The sequence below is a fragment of the Phyllostomus discolor genome, chromosome 14 (assembly GCF_004126475.2).
Source record: "Phyllostomus discolor isolate MPI-MPIP mPhyDis1 chromosome 14, mPhyDis1.pri.v3, whole genome shotgun sequence".
Lineage (NCBI taxonomy): Eukaryota > Metazoa > Chordata > Mammalia > Chiroptera > Phyllostomidae > Phyllostomus > Phyllostomus discolor.
The window spans coordinates 17,811,914-17,837,085 of record NC_040916.2 but is presented as its reverse complement, the minus strand read 5'-3'; the positions used below and the strand labels follow the sequence as shown (position 1 = coordinate 17,837,085).

Here is a 25,172-nt window from a genome sequence, read left to right as displayed (position 1 = left end):
GGGGTTGCCTGTGGGTCCAGCCTGGGGCCAGGTTCTTGCTGAGCCACTTGTTTTGTCCAGCAACTGCACACCTGTGAGGCCACGCACATGCACACATACACCCTCCCCCCTAGCAACATGTGTTTAAGGAACCCACCGCGGGGGAGGGTCTCTCTGACGTGTGACTTTCCATAATTTCTGAATAGTTTATAGTCTTAATTTCCTCGCTAAGCAGATTCAACCTTTTAAGGTAATGACCCGGTGGTGTGGGCAGTGGCTGTGCGTGTGGACGTTTGCAGGATTCAGACGCACGGGTGGGCCCGGGCCCAGGCCCACAGTCGTCTGCCAGGGCCTGCAATCTGGGCAGAAGCAATCACTTAGCGGAGCAGCTCCCCTGGGACCCCAGGCCGTACATCAGGGTGATGAGTCTGCGGGCTGTCTGTCTGCCAGTCCTAGAGCCCAGCCTCGTGACATTGGTGGTACCTGTGTCCCTGAGACTTTGCTGCCTTGGGGGTGTCTCTTTGGAAGCCAATAGTCGCAAATCATCCTGGAGTAGGAGGGCATCTGGGCTGCGGGAATGGGGTCCCCAAGAAGAGGGGGATCCGGGTGACGTGGGCCTGGGAGCTGAGGGCCAGTGTCTTTATCCCAGGAAACCCCCAGCCAGCAGTGCAGTCCCAGTTCTCCCACCCCACCCCCCACTTGGGCACCAAGTCATGGGGTCCCGACTCCAAAATGCCTTCCCTTTCCACCCTCGCCGCTGTCTCCGCCCTCTCTCAGGCCGCTGTCACCACACCTCTGCACTGCCAGAAGCTTCCCCAATCGGCTGTCCTCGCCCCTGGCTCCCCCTCAGCCAGTTCAGTCCTTCCCGCCAGGCATGTCCTTGGCCGAGCTGCCCCATGGCCTCCTAAGCTTAGTTAGCACTTAAGGGCCCACAAGGATCTGGCCTGACCCCGTTTCCTGCTGATTCTGTGGCTGAGGTCACACGGCGGGAGTGTGAGAGCCAGTCTCTGGCCTGTCGCTTGGGGTTTTGGGGATCTGCCTGTGCCCCAGGAAGTCCCCTGGACTGGAGGAGGTTGGGCTCTGTGGTGGGTGTGCTGGGCAGGGGCAGTGGGGGAGCCTGGGGTGCGGTGTGAGGGGGGTGGATAGGGCCTCAGTCCCCGAACATCCATGCTGCTGCCCATCACGGCGCCTGCCACACTGTCACTGAGAGTGAGTCCTTAGGTCTGAGGGGCCCAGGAATCGGCAGGCCACCTGTGGGCGCCACATGAGGGCCGAGAGCACCCGCCACACAGGGATTCTCCAGGAGTGGTCCTTGCAACAGCTGTGCCGGGGGCCCCGTGGGGGGGCTTGTTAAAAGTATGGATTCGGCTTCTCCCAGGTGGCCTCGGGGTAACCTGGGGAGAGCTGAGCTAATGCCTTGGCAGAGAAGAATGAACCAGAAGTAAGGGGGGCAGCTCAGGTGCCCGGAAGGACAGAGGGGAAGGAGGGAGAGTGTCGTGGGGCCAGGCAGCCCTCAGCTCCCAGCCTGCCCCCCGCTGGTGAGAAGGGAATAGTAACCGCAAAACCGCTGTGTGGTTTAAATGAGGTGGCTCCCCCAACGTGGCCTGGTGCATGCTTCCTGCTTCATGAGAGTTTGCAAAAGTTAGGGGAGGGGGCTGGACTCTTCCAGAAGGGGCTCGGAGCCTGCCTGCCCCCAGCAAGAAGGGGGAGAAGCGTGGCTGAGGGAAAAGGAGAACCAGGCTGTAGCTCCTCTTCTGCCAGTAACCGAGCTGTGTGATCCTGGGCCAGTCACTAGCCCCCTCTGGGCCCCGGTTCCCTTCTGTGTTAAATGAGGGGGTTGGACTAGGTCACTGGTTCTAGAGCATTTCCAGTAATATTGAATGCTTGTGAAAAAGGAAAACATATTTAAAACCCCTAAAAGCAGGGAAGTTCCTGGGGGCCTGGGAGGGATGTGAGTGAGAGTGTGCCTGGCGGGGTGTGTCCCCGCTCCCCAAAGTGCTAACCTTCTCTGGCGTCAGGCCTTGTGCAGGTACGGCCCCTGCCAATGCCTGGGGAAGGCCGGCCGCTTTCGGGCGGGATTGGCGTGCGGGTGACGTGGCGGCGGCGCTGATATACGCTGGCAGCACCAGCGCGCACAGCAACAGTAAATATCCGCAGCCGACCCGTCAAGTGCGCTGATAGATAAAAGAAATACATGTAGGGAAGTGTCGGCTGGGCAAAATATACGACCTGCGGTAAATCACCGCCAAGCAATTAAAGCATAACATTAAGTTGTGTCCTATTTTGTTTCCTGGGGACAGCGTACTGTGCTGGGGTGGCTCCCACACACGGGTGCCTGGCCTGGGCCCGGCCTGCCCCCCGTCTGCCTCCCTCTGGCCACCAGCAAGGAAGAGCATTGGGTTCAAATCCCAGCTCCCCTGCTATGGCTGCGAGGCCCGCGGCAGGTTACCCAGGCTCTCTGAACTTCTTTACTCGTGTGCACACTGTGACAGGGTATCAATGCGCGCCGTAGAGTATCAATGCGCGCCGTAGGCGTGGGCCATTCGTTATTCATTCAACAAGTATTCACGGAACACAGAGCCGGCGCCAGACACTGCGCCAGGCGCAGGCCCCTGCTGGCCACCTAGAGAGGGAGGCAGGCAGTCAATGGTCAGCCAATGCACAGGGTATCATCCATCGGAGGTGGGTGCTTTGGAGAGGGGAAAGGAATGTCCCCTTCCCCAGGGGAAGGGGACATTGCAGGGAGGACCTGTAGGTCACGCAGGAGTGAGCCACGCAGGTATCTGGGGAACGATGTTCCAAGCTGAGGAAGCAGTGCAGGGCAGAGGAGCCGGGTGGCTGGGGCGAGTGAGCAGGCAGAGTGGCTGAGTAGAGGCTAGAAACTTGAGGGGGGCTGGAAAGCGACCTTGACCTTTGCTCCGAGTGAGCCGGTAGCCACTGGAAGGTTTCGAGCAGGGAAGTGAGATGGTCTGGCTCAGGAGCCCTGTGGCTGCTGCGCGGAGAATGGACATGGGGCGAGGGCCGAAGCCTGCGGGCCCGGTTGGATGCGGTCGTGGGTGCAGGGTGGCGGCGCCCGCGCCAGGGAGGCAGCCGCGGAGATGGTGAGAAGTGGCCCCGCCCTTAACGTCATTTGGGGTAGAGTCGGCAGGACCTGCTGACAAATCAGCTGAGGGCGTCCAAGCTTTCCGCCTGAGTGATGGGAAGAAGGAAATCGCTCTTTTTGGCGATGGGGAAGACCTCGGGAGGAGCAGGAGTTCGGTTTTGGACGACCAAGTACAGATGCCGAGCAGGCTGTGGGATACACAGATCAGGAGTTAGGGCACAGGTCCGGGCTGGAGGCGGACCTGAAATCCCCAGGGGTGTGGAGTCTTTGGGGATGGGGTCCACTGCGGGAGATGGGGGGGGGCTGCCAGCAGGAAGAGCAGAGCCAGGAGAGCTGGGTCCTGGGGCCGAGTGCCGCGTTCTGAGGGAAGGGAGGCAGGGGGCCAGAGCTGCTGAAGTGTCTGGGAGGTGTGTGCGCATATGTGCGTGGGAGAAGAGATTTATTGCGAGGGTCACGTGACTCTGGAGGCTGAGAAGCCCCAGGATCTGCAGTCAGCAAGCTGGAGACCTCGGAGGGCTGAGAGTGTAAGTTCCAGTCCAAAGCCAGCAGGCTGGAGGCCTGAGAAGAGCTGATGTTTCTGTGCAAGTCCGAAGACAGGAGAAGACCCACGTGCCAGCACCTTCGTGTCAGGCAGAAACCTCTCCCTCTCGCTGCTTCAGGGCCCTCCTTTCGGTTCCAGTCAGGCCTTCAGCAGACTGCAGGGGGCCCCCCACACTGGGGAGGGCGACCTGCTTTACTCTGTCCACCCATTCAAAGGCGACCACCGCACAGAAACACCCTCACCGGCACCCTCAGGATAATGTGGGGCCACACATTCGGGCCACCAGAGTCCACTTGACACATAAAATGAATCACCAGAGTGGATTCAGGAGATGAGGGGGAGCAGAAGTGTCACTCGAGAGGGGGTAAAGGGAGGGAGGTGGGGGGGTCAGAAGAGGGACTTTAAGTGGCAGAAATAATAGCCTGCTGTACGCTGCTGGGTAGGATCTGGTAGAGAGGAGAATTAATGAGGCGAGAGGCAAAGGGGACAGTTGCTGGAGGAACCACCTCTGTCGGCGAGAAGGAGTGGACTCCGTGCCCAGGTGGGCGGCTGGCCTCGTGCAGGAGCGCTGACGGATCTGCTGCGGGAAGCAGAGAGTGAGCAGGTGGATGGGGTGGCAGGTGTGTGTGGCCGGTCTAGGCTGAGAGTTCTCCTCTCTCCAGGGAAACAAGAAGCCGGCAACCAGCTGAGACTGAGGATGGGGAGCTCTAGAGCGAGAAGGTGGGAGAGAGGGTGAGGGTGAGGTGAGATCATGTGCCCATAGCAGCACACAGTAGGTGTTTGCAGAACAGGAGCCTCTTTTTTTCTCCATCCAGTTTCGGTGACCGGAATGTGGTGCCTGGCCTGATCACAGGTCAGAACTCACAACCAGGCATGTGCCAGGATATCAGTGGTGTGGGGTGTACGTGCACCTGTTTCTAGAAGGTGTGGCACCCGCAGTGCTTCTTTGGTGCCCTCTCTCTGCAGGGCCCAGGCACCCTGCCCTGGAGGGGGTCCCAGCAGGCCTCTCAACAGCAGGACAGGGGGACAGACAGATGGGCAGATGGGAGCTCAGGCTGAGCGCAAGGACACAGGCCTGGCCCCCTTCCTGGGGTCAGGAGCAGTCCCTGAGTGTCACAGTTATATGGGGTGCACTTCCCCCCCAGCAGGCCCAGCCCCTCACTCCTGACCCGGCCAGCAGGACAGAAGGTGGCGAATGTGGTGTGACTGTCGGGGTGTGTATGTGTGAGAGAGAGAGGGGACACTCCAGGAGCTGAAGGCTTTCAGGCCAGCTTCATGCTCAGTGGCCCAGAGCAGCTGGTGACACTTGAGGGAGACAGGGCCCTTCCACCCAAGTTCCAGTCTAGGGTAAAGGTGCCACGGCCGGCTTCTCAGGGGACGTTTGCTGCCTCTGGCACCCGCCCTCTACCAGCTGTCCTGTCGGAAGCACCAAGTTCAAATCCTGGGTCTCTCCGTTATTTTCTATGTGAGCTGAGGCCAGCACCTACCTCCCCAGTCGGAGCCTCTGTTTCTCATCCAGTGGACGGTGTCGAGTTCCGGGGAAGGTTGCCCGGGAGACGTGCGTGGAATGAGTGTGGCGATGACAGCAAAGCGGGATGGAAAGTGTATGTTTTAGGAAACTGTGGGCCTCGTTCAACCCGAGGTTCAAGTCCCTTCTTAGAAAAGCAGTTGGGTGTCATTCCCCTGGCGGCTGTGGACACCGGTCCTCAGGGGTGGTCCAGGCGTTTGGCCCCCACGCGGTCACCCCCATCTGGTCACCCCCATCCGGTGGTCTTTGCTGCCTGCCCCACGTGGGGCACGGCCGTGAGAACTGCCCCGGATGCTGGTCGGAGGACAAGTGCAACGTAGATCAGCTCCTGCTGCTCCCCCCGGGCTCCCCGCTCACCTGGCCAGGCAGGGCCGACCAGAGAGACTGTACTGCAGAGCGGTTTGCACCCGAGTGGGCCGGGCCCTACACACAGTAGGTGCTCAGGGGTAGGATGAGGGGATTGCCTGGGAAATCCCCAGGACGCCTCCCCCTTGGCCAGTGTCTGGCTCTGCCCCTGCCCCCGGTGTCCTTCAGATTTGGTCAGGTTGGTTAGAGGATTGTTTCTCTGTGCAGCAGCCAAGTTCATGGTCAGACCTCGTTTTGGACCAGGGGATTGTAACCACGGCGTCTCACTGTGGCTGTCACAGAAGTCGGGTCGCCAGGCTGTGGTTGCGACTCTGGCTGGTCCTAGATCTGAGACTCAGATCCAGGGCCTTCATGGCCCTGCCCACAGGACGGCACCTGGGGCTGAGTCCCCTGGCTCAGAGGGCGAGTGGGGTCGGGGTGCCCCTCAGGGCTGGGCCGTGCCGGGGGCACCCTGCGGGCCGAGGGAGTGCACGCAGTCCCCTTGCCAAGTGTCCCACTTGCCGTGCTCCAGGGGAGCAAGGTAACAAGGGGCAACTTCCGCTTGCCATCGGTATAAATCCCACAATCAGGACAATTGCTTCAATTGCTAAAAAACGCTGGTGGAAAAGTCCATTTATTTTTCATTTCTCTGGTGCACTTGCCACCCTCGTGCATGAATCACTGTCGGTATGCAGATTAAATTTACACCCCGTTATCTTTCATGTCTCCGGGGCGCTGGTGTCACTGGGTTTCTGGTCACTGAAAGCCACTGTCTGCTTGGTGGTGGCAGGGAGTGTGGCCCGCCCCGGGGGGCAGGCCCCTGGGGGGTCCCGCCTCTGCCCTCCGCTGCTTCGGTCCCTGTCCCCTCCCCACCTTTGGGCCGCAGGATGGGACTTGCGTTTTGGGAAACTCCAGTGCCTCTCCGGAGCTGCCTCTGCTGCGGTGTTCGCGCCCAGCTTCCGGCTGGTTCTTCAGCGCGGGTCGCAGTGAGGGAGGCGCTGTTTTAGTCTGAGCACCAGCCTCGAGAGCTGGCCTGGACGGGAGGCGGAAACCGCAGGCACTGTGAGAACACGCTGTGGTCGCACGCGCAGGGCGGGGCTACAGGAGGCTGGCAGTTGTCCGTATGGAAGATGACACAACAATTAGTAAGTAACAGTACAAGAATAAACTCTGTTTTGTGTACTCACAACTGTGAACCTATGTTTGCCCACCCCTGTGTACAGGCCTCCTTCCGCTTTGTTCCCCCAAACGCACCCACTCCCACACACTCACACATTCCCACACTCACACTCCTACATTCCCACTCTCCCACATTCCCACACTCCCACGCACCCACGCACACTCACACACACACACTCACACATTCTCCCACACTCCCACACACTCCCGCACACATACTCCCACACATCCACACTCACACACACACTTATACACTCTCCCACACTCACGCAGGGTAGAGCCGGGTGTCTGCTCACCTTCCTCTTGGACGCACACAGCGGGCTGAGGCAGCCGTACTGGAGGAAGCCTGGCTCGCACCTGTGTGCCGACAGGTGCAACAGTGCACTCCGGACCGATCGTGTAGGACGAGGACCCATCGTGTGCTTTGTCCTCCATCCTCAGGGCCAGCCATGTCTGCATACATCCTTTGAAAACATGCTTCTTTATTTTCTGACTTCTGATTCCACCAATGTTAACTGTGCTTTTCCGGGTTGGGCCCCTCCGAGAGTCTGCTGGAAGCCCAGGCCCTCTCTGGGTGCCTGATTTTGAGGATCCTGGGGGTGCTTCACAGAGCCCTGTCCTGGCTGCTGCAAACAGACCTGCTCCGTGCACCACACCCCCCACCTCTGCCGTCCTCTGTAAAACCCAAGGGCTCTCCCGGAGCTCAGGGGTCTACGGTCCTCCCAAGCCAGATGCCTCAGCCCCTCGCGCCCCAGCACCCTGCTCGGATCTCGTCTCAGAAGAGCCGTCCCCTGGGCTCCACCCCTGTTCTTTCGGGGTCGCCCTCCCAGACTCAGAGAGACCCCCATTTCTCTCCGAAGCCGCAGCTGGGCATGCCTGCTCCAGTCCCCCCGGCAGGTGTCATTACTGCGTACAAGGCCCATCATTCTGCATTAATCTGGGATTCATCATGATAGCCACGACCATAATTAATTTATTTGGTATTAATGTGGATGAAATATGTACTGTCCTTTCAGGGGAAATCAGGCTGCCTATAAGCATTAGTTAAAAGGACCATTAAAATCAAACCTTCCCCAGATCCATTAGGCGAAGTCTTTCATCCTGAAGAAGATAAAGTTGTGCTGTGTGAAATGTCATGAATAATTAGGTTGATTGCTGTTTTAAACTCTGCCCCTGCCTCCCCAGCCCCTCCCGTCTCCCTCCTCGAGCGGGGAAGGCTTACCTGCGGCCGAGCGGCCTCTCTGTCGCCTGCGTCCACGCCGGCCCCGAGTTCCCGCCGCCCTCTCTGGCCGCCGGTGTGGCTCTGTATCAGTGGCCGGGATGGGGAAAGGAGCTTAAAGGACCCACTGGGCTGTATTTTCAAGATGTCCCAGCCCTTCCCTTCCTAACCTCAGCTGAGGGTGGCTGCAGGTGCCTTCCTCTTGCCTTGGTGCCCATCTGGAGAGGTGCAGACCAGGAGGGGTCTGAGGTGGTGTTTTCAAGCAGCTCTGCAGACTTCCTGGCCCGAATGGCACAGGGACGAGAAAATGCAGTTCCCCACCCTGACACCACGTCTCAGAGGCTGCACGTGGGAAGGGGATAGGGGCCAGCCTGGCGGGGGTCTGGTGTGTGCTGGGTGGAGAGTGAGGCAGGAGAGAGAAGGGGGTGCCATGTCTCTGGGCGGCTGGGTGGAGCCTGGCCATGCAGGCTGCATGGGGAGGAGCATGTGCAGAGAGGTTCTGCTGGCTGCTGTGGGTGCAGCAGCCTGGGCGCAAGCAGTCACCCCAGGGGCTGGCCCTCTGCACCTGCCCACGGAGCTGGAGATACAGCTGCCTGCTCCTCGGTCCTGGGTGTTGGTGGGTGTTAATCAGGCAGTTTTGGGCCATGGGGTGTCAGCCTTTGCGAGGGCACTGGAGACTCCAGTTCTGACCCTTCGTTTTGTGGTTCAAGAGCCCTGACACAAAGCAGCGAGGCCAGGGAGAGGCTGAGGGACCGGGTGGTAAGCGCTGGCTGGCCCAGGGGTGGATGTCCGCGGACGCCCCTGGAGTGCTGGGGTGGGAGAGGGGCCCACGGAAGGCGGGGGGCCGCTGGCCGCCCCCAGAGCCCTAATCACCTCATGCCGCCCCCACAGGCGCTTCGGCACAAAATGCACGGCCTGCCAGCAGGGCATCCCCCCCACCCAGGTGGTGCGCAAGGCGCAGGACTTCGTCTACCACCTGCACTGCTTCGCCTGCATCATCTGTAACCGGCAGCTGGCCACGGGGGACGAGTTCTACCTCATGGAGGACGGGCGGCTGGTGTGCAAGGAGGACTACGAGACGGCCAAACAGAACGGTAACGGTGCCGGCCTGCGCGTCCCCTCTGCCCGGGGGCCCCTCTGCTGAGCCCCTGGGAGCCCTGCTGCCGCCTCTCAGCAGGGACAGTTACCTGTCAGCGCCCCCGGTCCCTCAGTTCTGGCCGGCGTCCCGGGAGCCGGGACGAGCTGTGCTCACTGAGAGCGCACCTGTCGGCCACACTCGGCTCAGGGCGGCCAGGACCTTGTATCCTTTCCTCGGTGGCTTCTCGCCTGGCTGGGGTGGGGGTGGGCCAGGGGGGGTGATCTGTCTACGGTGGACGCTTGGGGTTGCTCTCAGTCTCGTACACTGGGGTGCACAGTTACCTCAGCGCCCCCATACTCAAAGGCTTCAGCCAGCGAGGGCCCTAGCCCTGGCCTAAGTCACCCTTGGGACGGCCAGCAAGGACCCCAGCTCACTGTGCCCTGTCCCCCGCCTTGCCCCGGGCCTTGTAGAGGGCGGGGACTCAGGGGCGCCGAGTCCTCGTGTCTCCCAAAGCCTCCCCCCACCCCCCCCCCCCCCCCCCCCCCCCCCCGGTGCGGAGCGAGTGCTCGGCCACTGCCCACATCCAGGGGGACCCCACTCAGCCACGCACCTCCCACCCTCCCCGCCAGCTCAGGGTCACTGCCCGTGGTCTGCGGCGGAGCCCCCCGAGTTCCACAGCCACATGGGGGCGGACAGGCGGCGGCTGCTCCCGCCCTCCAGTGCCCTGTTCCGGGGCAGCCCGGGTCTTTCCCCGGCCTAGACTGGGCCCGGACCCCCATTCCACCAAGCTCCCCTCAGGAAGGCCCAGCCTGATGCGCCCCTCCTCTGCCCCTCCCCCCACTTTAGGTTCCTCACTCACAGCTGTGTCCTGGGGCGGGGGCTGGGGCGGGGGGGCGGGTGGTACCCTCCACTGGCCCCAAATGTGGCATTTGGCCAAACCCAACCTGGGCATCTCAGAGGCACAAACTCACAGAACAGTGAGGTCGTTTGCGACGGACAAGGATTTTATCCCTGGGGGGCGGGGGGGGGGGGGGGGGGGGCGGGTCGCTGCGGAAAGCAGCTCCCTGACAGCTCTGGGCTCAGTGGAGAGAAAAGGAAGTGATGACAGTTTCCCGGGTGGCCTTCCAGAGCTTTCCCGGGCCCTCACACATAGGTCAGTTAGGTCGGATTACCGCACGAGAAACTGGGTTTGCGTAGGGAACTAGTGTAAAGTAAAGTGTGCACGGTGGTGAGGGGGCGGGGCAGCTCAGGGCGAGTCAGGGCCCCGCTCCCTCGGCTCCCACCACCCCCAGCTCGGCCTTTTGGGGTGGACAGGCCCTCAGCCTCTTTCTCCTCTTTCTGGGGCCTCGGTTAGCCCATTCCCAGGCTCTTTGCCTTAATGCATTCATCTGCTCTGGTTCCTTAAAGCTCACTCCACGCTGTTGCTCTGGAGCCAATGACGATGTCACAGATTAGGGTGGCTCGTCGGGGCTAAACCGCCAGAGCGGATGGGCTCAGAGGCCCTTCACCAGGTGCTCGGGCTGCAGGGCCTGTGCGGGGGGCCCTGGCTGCTCCCCAGGGTCAGCGGCCTCGTTCAGGCCTTGAGCGCCCCAGGCCTGGTGTCCACGCTGCTGTGGGCGGCTCAAGGGAAGGACAGACCAGCGGGGCAGGCCGGGGCAACACGGCATGAGGATGATTTGCGCCGTGGCACACCTCTGTGGCACCATGGAGGGGATGGGCATCTCTGCTGGGTCACCTACTAGGCGGGGTCTCTTGGCAAGCTCTGTCCCTGGTGGAGCCTGGGCTGCTCAGCTGCCTATGGGGACAAGAGCCCCCGCCACACAGGGCTGTTTCCCGAGGCTTTAATAGGACTCAGTGCGAGTGGAACGGGATGTTGAACGAGGGCGAGACCTGCGTGGAGAAGAAACGCAAAAGGGGGGCGGGGGAGGGACCACCTTTAGGTTTTCAGGGAGCTGAAGGTTGCTCCGTGTTTCTGAAGGGCCCCCTCGTCTCCACCGACAGCGAGGCGGGGGCCGCGGCCACCCTGTGAAATCCGGGTGGCCCCGAGTGCAGCGGGGGACCACTGTCTGCTGTGGGACGTTTGGATCTCTCTTTTGATGCTTTAACCCCGCCCCCCTCCGCTGATTCACACCCATTTCAGGCTCACTCTCCTCCGTGCGTTGCACAAAGGGTCTGCCAGCTGCTGTGCGCACGTTAGTGTGAGCGATTTCATTCATTCGTCACATCTCCCCGGATCTTCGCATCTTCAGGGTAATGAGGCTGCGTCTTGTGCCAGGGACAAGTACTAGGAGACCCTGCATAATTCAAAACTAACATATTTTCAGGCTAATTTCCCCACAGGAATTAATGGAAAAAGTCAGGGGAGGGGGATGTATTCTGGGAGCACATAAATCCATAACCGGGTGAAGCGCATCTTTGCCTTAAAGCTGCGTTTTATTTTCGCAGCACTCTCCCCCCTACCTCGCGGAATGCTCTCTCCTAAATTAACAGCCCGGGGTATCGTGGTCTTGCGTGGCCTTCCTCGTAGCGTTTTATCACATTTAACTTCCGTCCCAAAGCTATTGATTTTCGGGTCCATTTTTCAGCAGGAGCGCGGCCACCACGACTTAATGAATACTTGGATGACATTGTTATAGGATGTGAAGAAGATTTTAAATTATAATAACAGTGAATGTTAAAATAACAGCATGAGAGTCCTCATAATCACAAGAAGAAAGTCCTGTGCATACAGAGTGCGGCAGCCACGTGCCACCACTGACCCTGGGGTGACGGGCGTGTCCCGGCAGCCTGGCCGTGGCGCCAACACCGGCTAATTCACTAGGGCAACCAGCTTCGAAAGTGAAGCCGTCCTCGATGCATTAGATTTTTGGGGTGGTTTCATTGTTTCAAATTTCACATACAAAGGCTGAATAGATATTTTAAAGTGCACTATTTCATAGTTGCACCCAAAGCTGTCATGCTGGCACCTCTACACGTATGGGAATGATTCCTTAAGACGGAACCTAAAGTAACACATTTTGGAGGTTTCCCTGGGTGTCCGCCCCAGGGGCTCTGGAATCCTTCCTCTTTGGGTTCACGACTCCGGGTGAGGGTGAGTGGGCTGGTGGCCGGGATTTGAGGAAGACGGCAGCTCTGCTGGAGAGAAAAACAGCCCAGGGAGAAGAGAGCACGTGCCGCCTTGTCCTCCCCCCCGGCCCCCTCCGTTGTGTGCATGGCCTGGGCTTTGGAGCGGAGGCCTGACTTGCCCCGCCCCTTGTTCAGCAAGAACCCAGGTCTTCTGACGCCAAGAAAAACCTTTCGGAGTCGTCAGGAGCACTGCATGCCCACACAGCTCTTAGATTGACCCCAGGCAGAGTAGGTGCGTAATGAATGCTGGGTGTTATCGTTGCTCCTGAGAGAGGGTTTTCTTGAATGGGAAGGAGGGAAAGGAGAGAGGAAGGCAGGAAGGTAGGAAGGTAGCAGAGACACAGCAGTTGACTTTACCCTTGACGAGCATTTCTCCAAAAATGTTGGCTGTGCTCCATAGTAAGAAACTCATTTTACGTCATTTCAGCTTAACACACACGCTTACACAGAGAGCACTAAATCAGCTTCACGAAACAACAGTTGCCCCGATCGACTCCACTCCATCCTGTCCCATTCACCTGATTTCCTCAAAGTTTTTTTAAAAAGTATTTATTCACTTATTTTTAGAGAGAGGGTAAGGGAGGGAGAGACACATCAATGTTTGCCTCTCACGCACCTCCTAGTGGGCACCCAGACCGAAACCCAGGCATGCGCCCTGACTGGGAATTGAACCGGCGACCCTTTGGTTCTCAGGCTGGCACTCAATCCACTGAGCCACACCAGCTGGGGCTCCTTTCCTGAAAGTTTTTAATCCACCAAATTGACTTTACAGCCACTAGTGGGCTCTGACCCGTAACTTGTGTGCATTCTGTAGATGGCGAGTGAGCACACACCGGCCACGCCTGCTGTGGCCCGGGGAGCCTGCGGCAAAGGAAGGGGGGCCGTGGGTGGGGCCTGGGGAGACGCAGGCTCCCGGCAGGCGGGGGAGAGGCAGGAGTGTGTGGGGCGGCCCAGAATACGCTTCCCTCTGGCTCGCCCACCTGCACAGCGCTGGTGACCACGCACGAGGATGTCCACCCGGAGCACTGGCCACGACAGGGAGGCTTGTGGAACTGGACCTTCAGGCTGCCGAGAGCCCCTGTGTCAGTGGGGCTGGCGGGGGACAGGGAGGCCGGAAGGGGGGCGGTGGTGTCTTGTGTTTCAGTGACTCGGGGAGGCCTGTGGTTCATGCAGGAGTGGGCTCCACGGGTTCGAGACGGCTCCACCCTGACATCCACCATCGCCCCCCCACCCCCACTGCCCTGCCCATAGCAGGCAAGACTGTGTGCGGAATGGGGACCAGACCCAGGAGCGTCGGGTGGGCTTGGACCTAACAAGGGGTTTGTATTGCAGATGACTCGGAGGCCGGGGCTAAGCGGCCCCGGACCACCATCACGGCGAAGCAGCTGGAGACCTTGAAGAATGCCTACAAGAACTCCCCCAAGCCCGCCCGGCACGTGCGGGAGCAGCTGTCCTCGGAGACGGGCCTGGACATGAGGGTTGTGCAGGTGAGACACACCTTTGCCATCTGGGGACCCTCGGCCCAGCACCATTCCTGTGGGGCCTGGGGCCAGGAGCAGGGTCGGAGGGCATTTGGGCCAGTCTGTGTGATGTCTGTGGCCACTGCGTGAGGAGGCTTGGGGAGTGACAAACACGACGTGTCACTGACCACCAGTAGCATCACTGACCTCCTTGGGGAGTTGGGCTCAGGGCCACGCCCCCAGGGAATTGACCACATCGGAGAGAGATTGCTGAAGCTCACAGTCCTGTCTGCCGAGGCTGCGGTCCCTGTCTCTAGCCACCCATCCCGGAGGGCGCCGGGGGCTGTGGGTTCGAGGTGGGCACCCCCCGAGTATGCCCCGTGCGTTTGTGTGGCAGGTCTGGTTCCAGAACCGAAGGGCCAAGGAGAAGCGCCTGAAGAAGGACGCGGGGCGGCACCGCTGGGGCCAGTTCTACAAGAGCGTCAAGAGGAGCCGGGGAGGCAGCAAGCAGGAGAAGGAGAGCTCTGCGGAGGACTGTGGGGTTAGTGACAGTGAGCTGAGCTTCCGAGGTGAGCAGGGCTGGAGGGGCGAGGCCGGGCCTTAGAGCCGGCCCCTGGGAAGCAGTAGTCCGTGGCTCGTGACCTTCTCGGGGGCCCTGACAGCTCCCTCCCAAGCACAGGCTCTCCCGTGTGACTGGTGGCGGTGGGTGGGGGGACATGGCAGTGGCCCTTTAAGAAACAGGGAGCGCTCCGCTGCTGAGAGTGGAAGCTGGGTCCCCCAGGGCCGTGGGCCCCACACCCCCCCACCCCTTTCCTGTGGACTGGGGCTCCTTCACCAGCCCGCACAGCTGTGTGCAGAGCTGGGTCTCAGCCCATGCGCTCAGCACCTGTCTGGCATTTCTTCCCTCTGCAGGGGCCCTGGCTCCCTCCACCCCCACCCCGGGATTCCCTAGAGTTACCCCTTTCTCCTCTCCTGGTGGTGGGGAGGACGTGCTCACCAGCCCCTCTGCCCCGGGGAGTCACTACTGTGAGTGCATGTGAGATGGGACTGGCCTCATTTCCGAGTCCCCCCGCCCCCCGCGCACTTCCTGCCATCCCACCGCACAGACGCTTTGCAGCATGCGCTACATTCAAATCGGTGTGTCAGCAAAATTGCAGATGACTGCATGTTTTGGGTCCTTAGGTTGTTTGCAAATAGCTGTAACTCTTCCATCCTGAGCCGCAAACGTGGAAGGCCTTCTGTTGCTAGGGAGGGAAAAGTACTGAGCGGGGTCTGAAATCGGGGTCTGAGCAGGGTTTCCGGCTGTGGCTCTGCACACTGACCTGATTCTCTGGAGCCTCAGTTTGCCTGTCTATGAATGCGGAGTAGCCACAGCCTCGCCCACCTCACGGTACTGCTGTGGGGACCAATACACACAAATGACTCTGGGTGTATTTGGGGGACGATTGTCCCCACAGCGGGCCCCGGTCCCATGGGGTGACAGGCACGGGCAAAAGGCCAAATAATGGCTGTGATACTGTGGTGCTGAGCCTTCATCTTCCTGCCCCTCTAAAGGGCATGTGCTACCCTCCCTTCCTCTTCATGTCTGAGGGTGGAGTGGGGGACAGGCTGTCAGAAGGGGCAGGCATTGAAGTCTAGTCTGGGGGTGCTGGGCAGGACGTGGTGCCCAGGCTCCGGTGGGGAGAGGAAAGCCCGTGGGGCAGAGGGTGGGACAGGCTGCCCGCCAGGAACACGACGACCCTCGGGGACAGTAGCTCAGCCTAGAGGTCTGTCCTGGGCCCTGTGGATGGCTCAAGGGCCTTCTGCTCCCCTCCTAGGCCCGTGGACAGGGTGGGGAAGGCCCCTTCCTCTGGTCTGAGCTGCTGAAGTCAATGCTAAGAACACAGCGGGTCGTCGTGTCTTACTTGGTAGTTCCTTTCTGTGGGGTGCAGGCGGGTCCCCAGGATGACCCGTCACCGGTCTGTCCAATGATGTAATTATATATAATCCTGTATGTCCTAAGACTCAGACTGCCCACCTCTGTTGGAGAGGTGACTTCTTCCAGGTGGCAAAGGTCCCATTAGATGCCCTTAATGAAATTCTCCAAGAAACGAGAAGGTCCATTTGTCTCAATCACGTCCACACTGCCCCCAGTGGAGGCCTTATCATGCAGGGAGTCCAAGTCCTTTGCTAGTGAATGTCTTTTCCGGGGAGACCAGACGGACTCTGGACGCGTGTCTAAGAATGTTGCCCAGGCGCCCTCACCACGCGGGCCTGCTCGTTTCCCAGCCACCCAGCCAACTCACTCGAGCACTTTGCTCGCCTGGAAGCTTTCAGATTAGATCTTGTCTGCACGAAGCTTCCACTGGGATGTAGGGCACTCCCCGTCCCCGGTGTAGCCAGACCCCTCAGCACGGGAGCGGCCCAGGACCCACCCGCTCAGCCAGCACTGTGCAGCCTTCTGGGCCCCGGGAATGTAGCCTCTGCAGCGGTTTCTTCTGTTTCCCTCCTTTGACGTGGGCTGGTCTCCGGACACTGGGCTGCCGTGTGGGTACCTGACCCCCACTTGGCGGCGAGGCAGCTGCCGTCCCCCGGCTTCTCTCCCCGTCTCACGGGCCCGTGGGTTGCAGAGAGCGGGGCCCGGGAGTCCCGGCGGCTGACCAGGAATCTCCGTTCTTTTGTCCGCAGAGGATCAGATTCTCTCAGAACTCGGCCACGCCAACAGGATGTACGGCAACGTGGGGGACGTCGCAGGGGGACAGTTAATGAACGGGAGCTTCTCCATGGACGGGACAGGACAGTCCTATCAGGACCTGAGGGACGGGAGCCCCTACGGGGTCCCCCAGTCCCCGTCCTCCATCTCGTCCCTGCCGTCCCACGCGCCTTTGCTCAACGGGCTGGATTACACGGTGGACAGCAGTCTGGGCATCATCGCGCACGCAGGGCAGGGCGTGAGCCAGACGCTGAGAGCCATGGCCGGGGGACCCACCTCTGACATCTCCACGGGCAGCAGTGTAGGCTACCCCGACTTTCCCACGAGCCCGGCCTCTTGGCTCGATGAGATGGATCATCCTCCTTTTTAAACATCTGTCCCCCCACCCTCCCTGTCCTCCTGGCTTGAGACAGTATCTTCGAGGATCAAGAGAGACTTGCCTTTTTAGGATCAGAAGTGCGCCAAGTAGAATTTCCATTATTTTCAATGGAAGTGCTCCGCTGCCCCCTCGGAGGGCACCGCACTGGGGCGCCCTCTGCCGGGGACTTGGTGGGGGGGGCGGCCTCCTCTCAGAACACAGCACAGGGGGCAGAGCCTAGAGCGCTGGGGTGCTGGCTTGTTGGCCCCTCCCCCGCCCTGCTTACAAGCTTTGGCTGCTCAGTGCTTGGTGGCCGAGGTGGCCGCGCGAGGCCACCCTGGCCTACGGGAACTCTGCTCCAGCCGGTGTGTCTCCCGAGATGCCCCGCCCCCAACCAGGGCTCTCGCCCGACCCGAGGTTCCTGCGGTGGAGACAGCACATCCCTTCAGCATAAGAAAAATGATTTCCAGAATAAACACAGTCACTCATTAAAGGTCCGTGGAACCTTTGCTGGGCCGCGGTTTGATACGGAAACGTGCCCCGTCCTTGTTCTCCTGCTGTGAAAAAAACAGGACGTCCTCCTTCTCCAGAAGTACCAGCCAGAGAATATTTGTCAGTTGTGGCCTGTGAGGAGGCCCGCGCAAACCTCGCGGTCCGCCCCCCCGACGGCAAGAAGTGGTTTCCATGGCAGGCGACTCCGAGGCTGGCGCGGAGCGGCCCTGCACCGTCCCAGCGGCCACCCGACGAGTCCCTCGGAGCACGATGTGCCTTTTTAATTTGCTCACGTCATTTGTTCCGCTAGACAGGTTATGGGTTACAAAACGGTCGAAGCAAAAATGCGGAGAGAACAGAATGACAATCAGTGGCCCTGTGTGCGGACCGGTTTGTCGTCCCAGCGCGCAGTCCGTGAGGCCAGATCGGCAGAGGCCGGGCTGCAGAGCCCCCTCCTGCAGGGTGCGAGCACGCGGAGCGTTGGTTTGTTTGGAGGGAGTAGGTTCCGAGGAGTTTGCAAGCCCCGCCCCCCACCCCCATGCAGCGGGCCCTCCTGGCCCTTTAAAAACAAGAGCTCTCTCTCTGCTGTGCTAGCAGACTCAGTTGGACGACAGTCTTGGCCTCTTCCTAGCACTAGCGATGCTTTTTGGCCCATTTCGGTTGGGAGGAATCGTGTTGGGAGCAGCCCTAAAATTGTGTGGTGGGTTCCAAGCGGTCCTCGGCCGCGTCTGTCTGGGTTTCTGGGCTGCTGGCTGGCCAGCCGGCCGGCCGCGCGCCAGTTCCTGCGGCACTGCAGCCCTGCAGCCCTGCACTTGCTCAGGAAGGGGAGCTCTCCGGCCAGAGGCAGTGCCCCCTCACGGCTTGCGGGTTTGCAATAGCACATCGCCTGGCCCGAGGCGAGAGCAAGGCCCACCCCCGCTTTGTGAGCTGCCAGCCCTTCCCAGACTGCCCTTCGGTAGGAAACAGCGTCGTGAGTGGTGCCGCCGCCCCCACGTATGCACCACCCCTCGGTCCGGTCCGGCAGGGGTTCCCCATGGGCACAGCGGGCATTCACTAGGAATCGGTGGGCTCCTCCCGGCCTCCTGTGTTCTTACCCAAGACCCGCAGTGGAGGGAAGGGTAAGAAGGCGTTGTCTTTCTTCCATGTGAAGTGATGGGGTCCAAGATGCTAAGGATCCTTTCTTCCCTACTTGTCACCTTTTGGGGACCACAAGGATTCCAGTGTGCGCCAGGGAGGCTCAAGGGAGAAATAAGCACTTCCTCTTTGGCCGCCACGTTTTCTGTAAACGCCTTCCCAGGACGAAACCACGGTCAGTTAGGCTTCTTTATAATATATGGTCCGTACACTCCTGGGCTCAGCCTTCGGGCCACCTTTTCTTTTCGTAGTGGACCCTCACTTTTGGATGCACCGCGATTGTGAGTTTTGCTTAGGCAGTCTGCAAATGCAGGTGCTTGTTTTTTTCCGAGGCTCCGGGAGTAGCCTCCAGGGTGGGCAGAGCCCAGACAGTTCCCAGTATGGCGAACGGTGGGGGGCGGCAGAGACCATGAGCAAGGTCACGAGGCCCGTGAAGGAAAGGCACGTGCTGCAGTCTTTTCGGGGGACAGATTCTCGAACGCACAGTTCTTAGTAGGCTGCTCGCAGTGCGCAGGAGAAAGACTGTGCTGGGCACTGACTGGTCAGGACTGTCCCCCTATCCCCAGACCACTGTCGCGGCTCCACTGCCTGGCGTAGGGGCTCCTGGGAGCTCAGAGGCCCTGCCTGAGGGGTGAGCGTAGTGTGGGGAGAGTGGACTCTCTGAAGGAGCGCGCCCCTCCCCCCAGGGGTAGCACTGTGTTTTAAGATAAGTTGACCAGTTTTTGTTTAGTATGGGGGTTACTCCTGCTCACGCCATAGTCCATGGTTGGGGAGAGTAGGAGGCCTTCCTCCTCCATATTAGTCACAGAACGCGGTCGGCTGAGGACTCCGTGAGCAGTGCAGCTGGCGGTGGTGGGAGCTGCTTTGGTTTCCGTGGGGCTGGCTGGCTGTAGGAACTCTCAGAGCACTGGCCACCAAGCTGGGGCAGCTGAGGTCCCCAGAGCCACCTCCCCAGGTAGCGGCAGACACCAGTGCCCCACGCAGAAGCACAGCTGTGACAGACCTCAGGTTGTGGGTTTAGCATTATGGACCAGCCAGTGCCACCAATGAGCCACCACGTGCCAGACTGTTCCTTTGGCCCTTTTGTGGCTCAGGGACAGAGAGCACAGGACACTACTTGTGTGGTCCCCTCCAGGCCCTCACCCACTGCCCAGCGGCCTCTGACTGAGCTAGAAGGTGCTACTTGGGAGCGGTGGCCCCCCTTGCTAAAATGACATGGATACATTTTAAGAATGAAATGAGACTTCCTGGAGCAATTTATAGCATTCCGGCCTGTCTTTGGCTCCAGGAGAGCAGTTAACTAGCAACATCTGTCTGCAGCACCCAGCTGACAGACCTTCGGGTAGGGGTTTCTGAATCCAGGAGCAAATTAACAATTAAACAACACCACCCCAGTCTCCAGTAGTAGCTGGTGTGAGCAAAGATGGGACCCATGGGGCTATGGGAGAATCTAGATGCCCTAAAAAGTAACAAACCCCAGAAGAAGCCCCCAGTGCAGGGGCGGAGCTGGCCCACCGGGAAAATCCCATGGTTGGGAAGACCGGTGTGGCCCTTCCAGGGACTCGCTGTGCAACCGGAGGCCAGCTCCTTTCTGTCTGCGCCTTCTCTTTCTGCCCTCGTCGGATAACTGTGACCATAATGCAGAGTGAAAACCAGCCGCCACACTGACACCATGTTCCTGCCACCGAACACAGTGAAATGCCAGGGAAAGAGGACACAACAAAGACATCAGAAAAGCATTTAGCGGGGTCTCTAAAAGCTGGATTTTGTTTGGCCAACATAAAATATGGAATCTACTCAGATCATGGGAGGCCGTTTGATCTTCCTAATTACGTTCCGTTTGCAAGAATTGTACGTAATTGGAGAACAAAAGACGAGGTCACCTCCGAAGCTCAGGCCGGTTCTCTTGCAGTAACTGCGTCCCTGCAGGAGGGGGTGGAAGGCTGAGCAAGAGCAAGAGCAAGAGCAAGAGCTGCGTTCTGGGCGGCGGTGCCTTCTCGCAGCCATGCTCCCTCCCGACCCCCTCCCACACACCACCACTGACAACTTGGTTATAACCATGGAAATCATGACCATACCTCCTCGGCCAGCAGGGTCTGGAAGGACCGAGGAGGCTCATTTTTAAACATTGCACTTTAAAAATTGGAAACCGTGAGATGAAGACAAATTCAATTAAGCGGAAATGAGTTTTGTTTTATTGCCTGCTGCTGAGGGCTCTGGGCACGCTGGACGCGAACTAAAAAGCACACCGCTGGCTGGCTGTCTCTTGGATTGGTCAGTTGGCCCTTTTTCTTGCTGTCGTTGCTCCAACCGCTCTCCCACAGCGACAGGAGCCAAAAAAAAAAAAAGAGAGAAAGCCCAGCAAAGTCATCCCACCCACACTCTGCTTGGTAGGCCCCCGAAAGCACAGTTTCATGCTGCTAGCTCTGGTGAGGAGAAGCTGCAGGTCTGGAGGTATATGCCGAGCGTTCCTTTGCTTAGGGGGGCGAGCCCAGGTGGACGGAGAAGAACGGCCCACCGTTCTCTGCTGCCCGCCGGGAGCTGAGAGTCCCTTGTGCTCCCCGACTCGAGGACTGTGTTCAAGCCAGACGGGCGGCTTCAGGGCTGCAGGGTCCCACCCGCTGCCCTGAACTTGCACTCAGACCTCAAAGCCCCAAGCCCCCTAAGCTCTGGATTGTTGCCCTCACCCTTCGCAGTGTAAATTTTGTACAGTGAAAAGAAATGACGCCTCATTTGCTAGGGAAAAAAAGAAAGAAAAGAAAAAAAAAGACCCCCCCCCGCCCTTATTTATTGCCATGTGACTTTGGAACAGAGAAGCCGGTGCGTTTGTTTGTATCATATGCCTCCTGTGTGCTGGCATGAGATGTGTATGGTAACACGATGTCAAATAAACACGGACGTTCTTTAGAGGCTGGTGTGTCTTGCTTTTTGTTTGGCTTTCTGGAAGTTTTTGCTCTTGACCTAAATCAAACGCGAAGCCACGCCGGTAGGGGTCCCTTTCATCGCCAGGAGAGAGCCCCGCATACAAGGCCGAACGCCAGGACCGCGCACAGCCGTAGGCACCAGCACCGCCCAGCGAGGGTCTGGTTGGGGGAAGCTCTCCGACATCCCTCCCGGCCGGTCTCGGGGGCCCGGCCCCTGATTCCAGACGCAGGGACAGGGCAGAGGACGCCCCGCCCACCGACCACGTAGTTTTCAGTCACTGTTTCCCCCTCGAGAAAGTGTGTAAATGTCTGCGTTGGTGTGAGGTGGGCAGACGCACAGAAACACCTCATCAGAGTCGCCAGGGCCTGGGACAAGTTTTTCCAGGGAAACCTCCATTCAGATTTCTCCTCTGCCGGAGGCTCTGTTCGTGTGCAGGACCTGAGGTTTAGTGGGGGTGGGAAGAGCAACAGGGAGTCTTTAATTTTAAAACAGCTCATAATGGCGGGGGGGGGGATGGGGATAATGGTAATTGAACAATAAAAAATTTTTAAACATATTTGTAAAAAGTCATATGCCCTGACTGGGTAGTTCAGTTGGTCGGAGCATCGTCTGAGGAGCAACGCCAAGGTTGTGGGTTCAATCCCTGTTAAGGGCACATATAAGAAGCCACCAATGAATACATAAATAAGTGGAACAAGAAATCAATGTTTCTTTCTCCCTTCCTCTCTCTCTCTCTCTAAATCAATAAAATAAAATAAAATAAAATAACCCTCATAACCTTTCTTTAGAGCTGGAGTCCCAACTAGGAAAAACCATACCGTGCTTTTTCCATTAGTGATGAGTAGTTTGGTTGGAGAGAAGATCCAGACGGAGGTACACTGGCCAGCACAATGGCTACTAGCTGCATGTGGCTGTTTACACGTAAGTTGCCTAATATTAAATAAAACCAGAAGTGTAGTTCCTTACACTAGCCATATTCTAAATGCTCAAAAGCCACATGTGGCTATTTAAAATTAAATTGATTAGTATTTAAAAGTCAAAAGGTTTAGTTCCTCACACTAGCTGTATTTCCAGTGCTTACCAGCTGCGTGGCTAGTGGGCACTGCATCTGGACACAAGTATAAGCCGGTTCCATCCCTGCAGGAAGTTCTGCTGGGCCGTGCTGAATGGAGTCTGGGGCAGGAGCCTGGGCGGAGAGAACCCCTCTCCACCTCTTCGGCTACTGGTTACCCTGGAGGACTTGGCAAAGCTTCCTGAGACTCTTTAGACAGCAGTAGTGACAACTGTCCTATCCTGTGTGACTTGTTCAGGCGCAGGTCACGAGGCTGGGCTCTGGCCTCTGACCCCTCAGTCTAAGTGTGCCACCAGGCGTCGGGAGTCCACCTAAGCCTTAGACTTACTCTGTGCCCCACAGTCTACGCCCGTGAACAGGAGAGAGAGTACCTTCCCGGGCAGGGCCTCCCCTGAGACTCTGGAGGGCTTCTAGGTCTTTCCGTGGAGACCCGGATCTCTGCTACCGAGGGAAGGATTTATGGTCCTTCGCCAATCACCTCCTGGGGTACCTACGTTACTAGGCTGAGAAAGGCAAAGGGCCTTACTGGGTTATCTACCAAGGAAGGCTGAGGGTGAGAGGGGCCTTACTGGGTGCGAGGGAGGGTGAAGACAAGGGCACCCAATGGGAGTGGGGTGTTGCATGTTAGAACAATGCAGGAGGTGCTGCACGTGAGGACTCATGCTTCTTCCTTTGCTCAGTCCCTTGGGTGGTGGTTATCTGCCAGGTGGCTAAGAAGGGCTCTGTTGCTACTAAATTTAATCACTCATCTGAATATTCCTGAGACTCAGAGTGGGGCGTGAGAGTGCGCCAGCGCATGCGCAGTGCACCACGACCGGTGTCTTTCATCCCAACCCCCTCATCATCCGCCTGTCTCTACTGAGTCGATACGTGCCATGCACTATCTGTTGCTTTGGGTGTACCAGGCTGAGCAGTCCCTGGGCTGCCTCCACTTCGTGCTCTCTGTCCCCTGACTCCACCGCAATGCTAATCTAATTATCAGATGAGTTCTCGGCTCACAGGGGAAGGAGAGGATCTGGCCCTTCTTTCTGGTTTGGTTGCTGGTGACCAGCTCCTGAGCATGTAATTCTTTGAGAATGACTTTTCAAAAGGACAGCTGCTTAAAGAAGAATAAAGGAAAGAAATCACCTGCCAGAGAGAATGAAATAAGACACCAACTCAGGAAAAGCGACAAAGGCTCAACAGTCGGTGTTCACCCTGCTTTCCCTGCCTTCTTCCTCCCTGGGCCCAGGATTCCACTCAGCTCAAGTCGGAAAAGGACTAGAAGGAAGCTCGGCTGGTGTGGCTCAGTGGTTGAGCGCCGGCCTGCGAAACAAAGGCTGGTTGGTTCGATACCTGGGCTGTTTGCCAGGTCCCCAGTAGGGGGTGCGCAAGAGGCTGCCGTACATTGATGTTTCTTTTCCTCTCTTTCTCCCTTCCCCTCTCTAAAAACAAATAAATAAAAAAAAATCAAAGGCAAGTCAGAGTATCGTAAATTTTCATCGATGGCCAAATTGGAAGTAAAATCATAACAAAGGTGACTCTCAACGTATCTGAATGTATTTCCTTAGATTTGATACTTGAGACATAGTTTGAGAATTGTCCCTTACAGCCTAAACAAAACCGTTGCATCCCTTTGCCACATCTCTCTACATGAACGCTATCTCAGGTTTTGCCATTTAGAAACCCTGCCGTCTCTCCCTATAGCGCCATCTGCTGGCTGTGCAGCGAGCTGCGCGCAACGGGGCTGGGTCTGGGCGCTTGTCTGGGTCGTGGCTGCCGGGGAGAAGCGAGCGATGCTTAGCCACTGCTGCTGAGGAAAGACTGCGAGTTAGGAGGGAGGAGAAAAACCCCAATGTTTATGAAATGAGCCAAATCATTAGGAAGAGGAAACTTTTTACGGTCATCCTTCTAAAAGGAGTAATAAAAAGAACCCATCCAGGCTATTAAATAAAGGTCTTCACACCAGCAGCTCCGGCCCTGGGAGGACACATGGCATCCCTTCCGAGAGACGCGGGAGTGGGCTTTGGATGTTGTCTCTTGATGACTTCTTCATTCCTTTTCTTCTCTTGTTCTTGTCCAGTGTGACTTCAGGGTTTTCCCTTTGACACCCTTTCCTTCGGCCCTCTCCTCCGTTAAACACAAACATTGAATTTAGGTGTGTCATTACCTGGCTGTTGTTCTGTAATTAAATGCACGAGCCACCCAGGCTGTCCCTGCGGGCATGCGCGTGACCCCTCTCAAGGAAGGGGCTCCTGAAAGGGAAGCGTGGCCCCATGGCTTCCTCTCGCCTCGGGTGGTCCAGCGGACCACTGAGCTGGCCAGAACTTTCGGGGCGGGGCTGTCTCTGCAGCTGGGGGAGGGTTTCTGTTTCTAAAGATTTATCTTCCTCTCACTTGCTTGCCAACCCTGGGCCAGGATCTCCTGTTGGTTGGGAGGGGCTTGGGGATGTTGCAAAGGCTGGGAATGCTTCCTGAGAGATAAAATACAGATCCCGAAGAGCGGTCTTGGCACACACTCGCAGCTGGAAATAAGCAGTTAAATAAAAGGCCATTAGCATGGTAAACAGGTTTCAACAGATGGCTTCAGCACAGCAATGGAAAGCCCGGGCAAGGACTCTGGGGTTCAATCTCCTATTTTAGTCACCTGGGACTAGCTTATCATCCCAGAAAAACAAACATCTGCGAAGTTGCCAGCTCCCTCCCCTCCTCTGAAGTGGAGCCCTGACCTGCTGGCCAGGGATGGGTGGCCGCCCGTCCGCCTGCGGATAGCGACCTAGGGAATTGAGAGTCACTTTCTCGACACCTGTCAGCTGCGGGGTTTAAAGGCTGGAGGGATACATAACCAAGAACCTGTATTACTGATGGGCCTGGACTTTTATACTCAGTGTGTGTGCTGGCTTTATTATTTTTTTTTCAGAATCATTTTAACATTTAATGCTTCTCAATTAAAGTGATTTCCT

At 58.2% G+C, this 25,172-nt stretch overlaps 1 protein-coding gene across 1 annotated transcript in view; it reads left to right on the top strand.

Moving 5' to 3' along the window:
* Positions 1 to 21,143, top strand: part of LHX4 (LIM homeobox 4) — a 44,379-nt gene extending 23,236 nt beyond the window's left edge. Inside the window, exons 3-6 of the mRNA XM_028531061.2 lie at positions 8,786 to 8,988; positions 13,431 to 13,585; positions 13,956 to 14,127; positions 16,226 to 21,143. Coding sequence (XP_028386862.1) covers positions 8,786 to 8,988; positions 13,431 to 13,585; positions 13,956 to 14,127; positions 16,226 to 16,620 — 925 coding nt within the window. The 3' untranslated portion in view covers positions 16,621 to 21,143. The remainder of the gene's footprint in view (positions 1 to 8,785; positions 8,989 to 13,430; positions 13,586 to 13,955; positions 14,128 to 16,225) is intronic.
* The last annotated feature ends 4,029 nt before the right edge of the window (positions 21,144 to 25,172 follow it).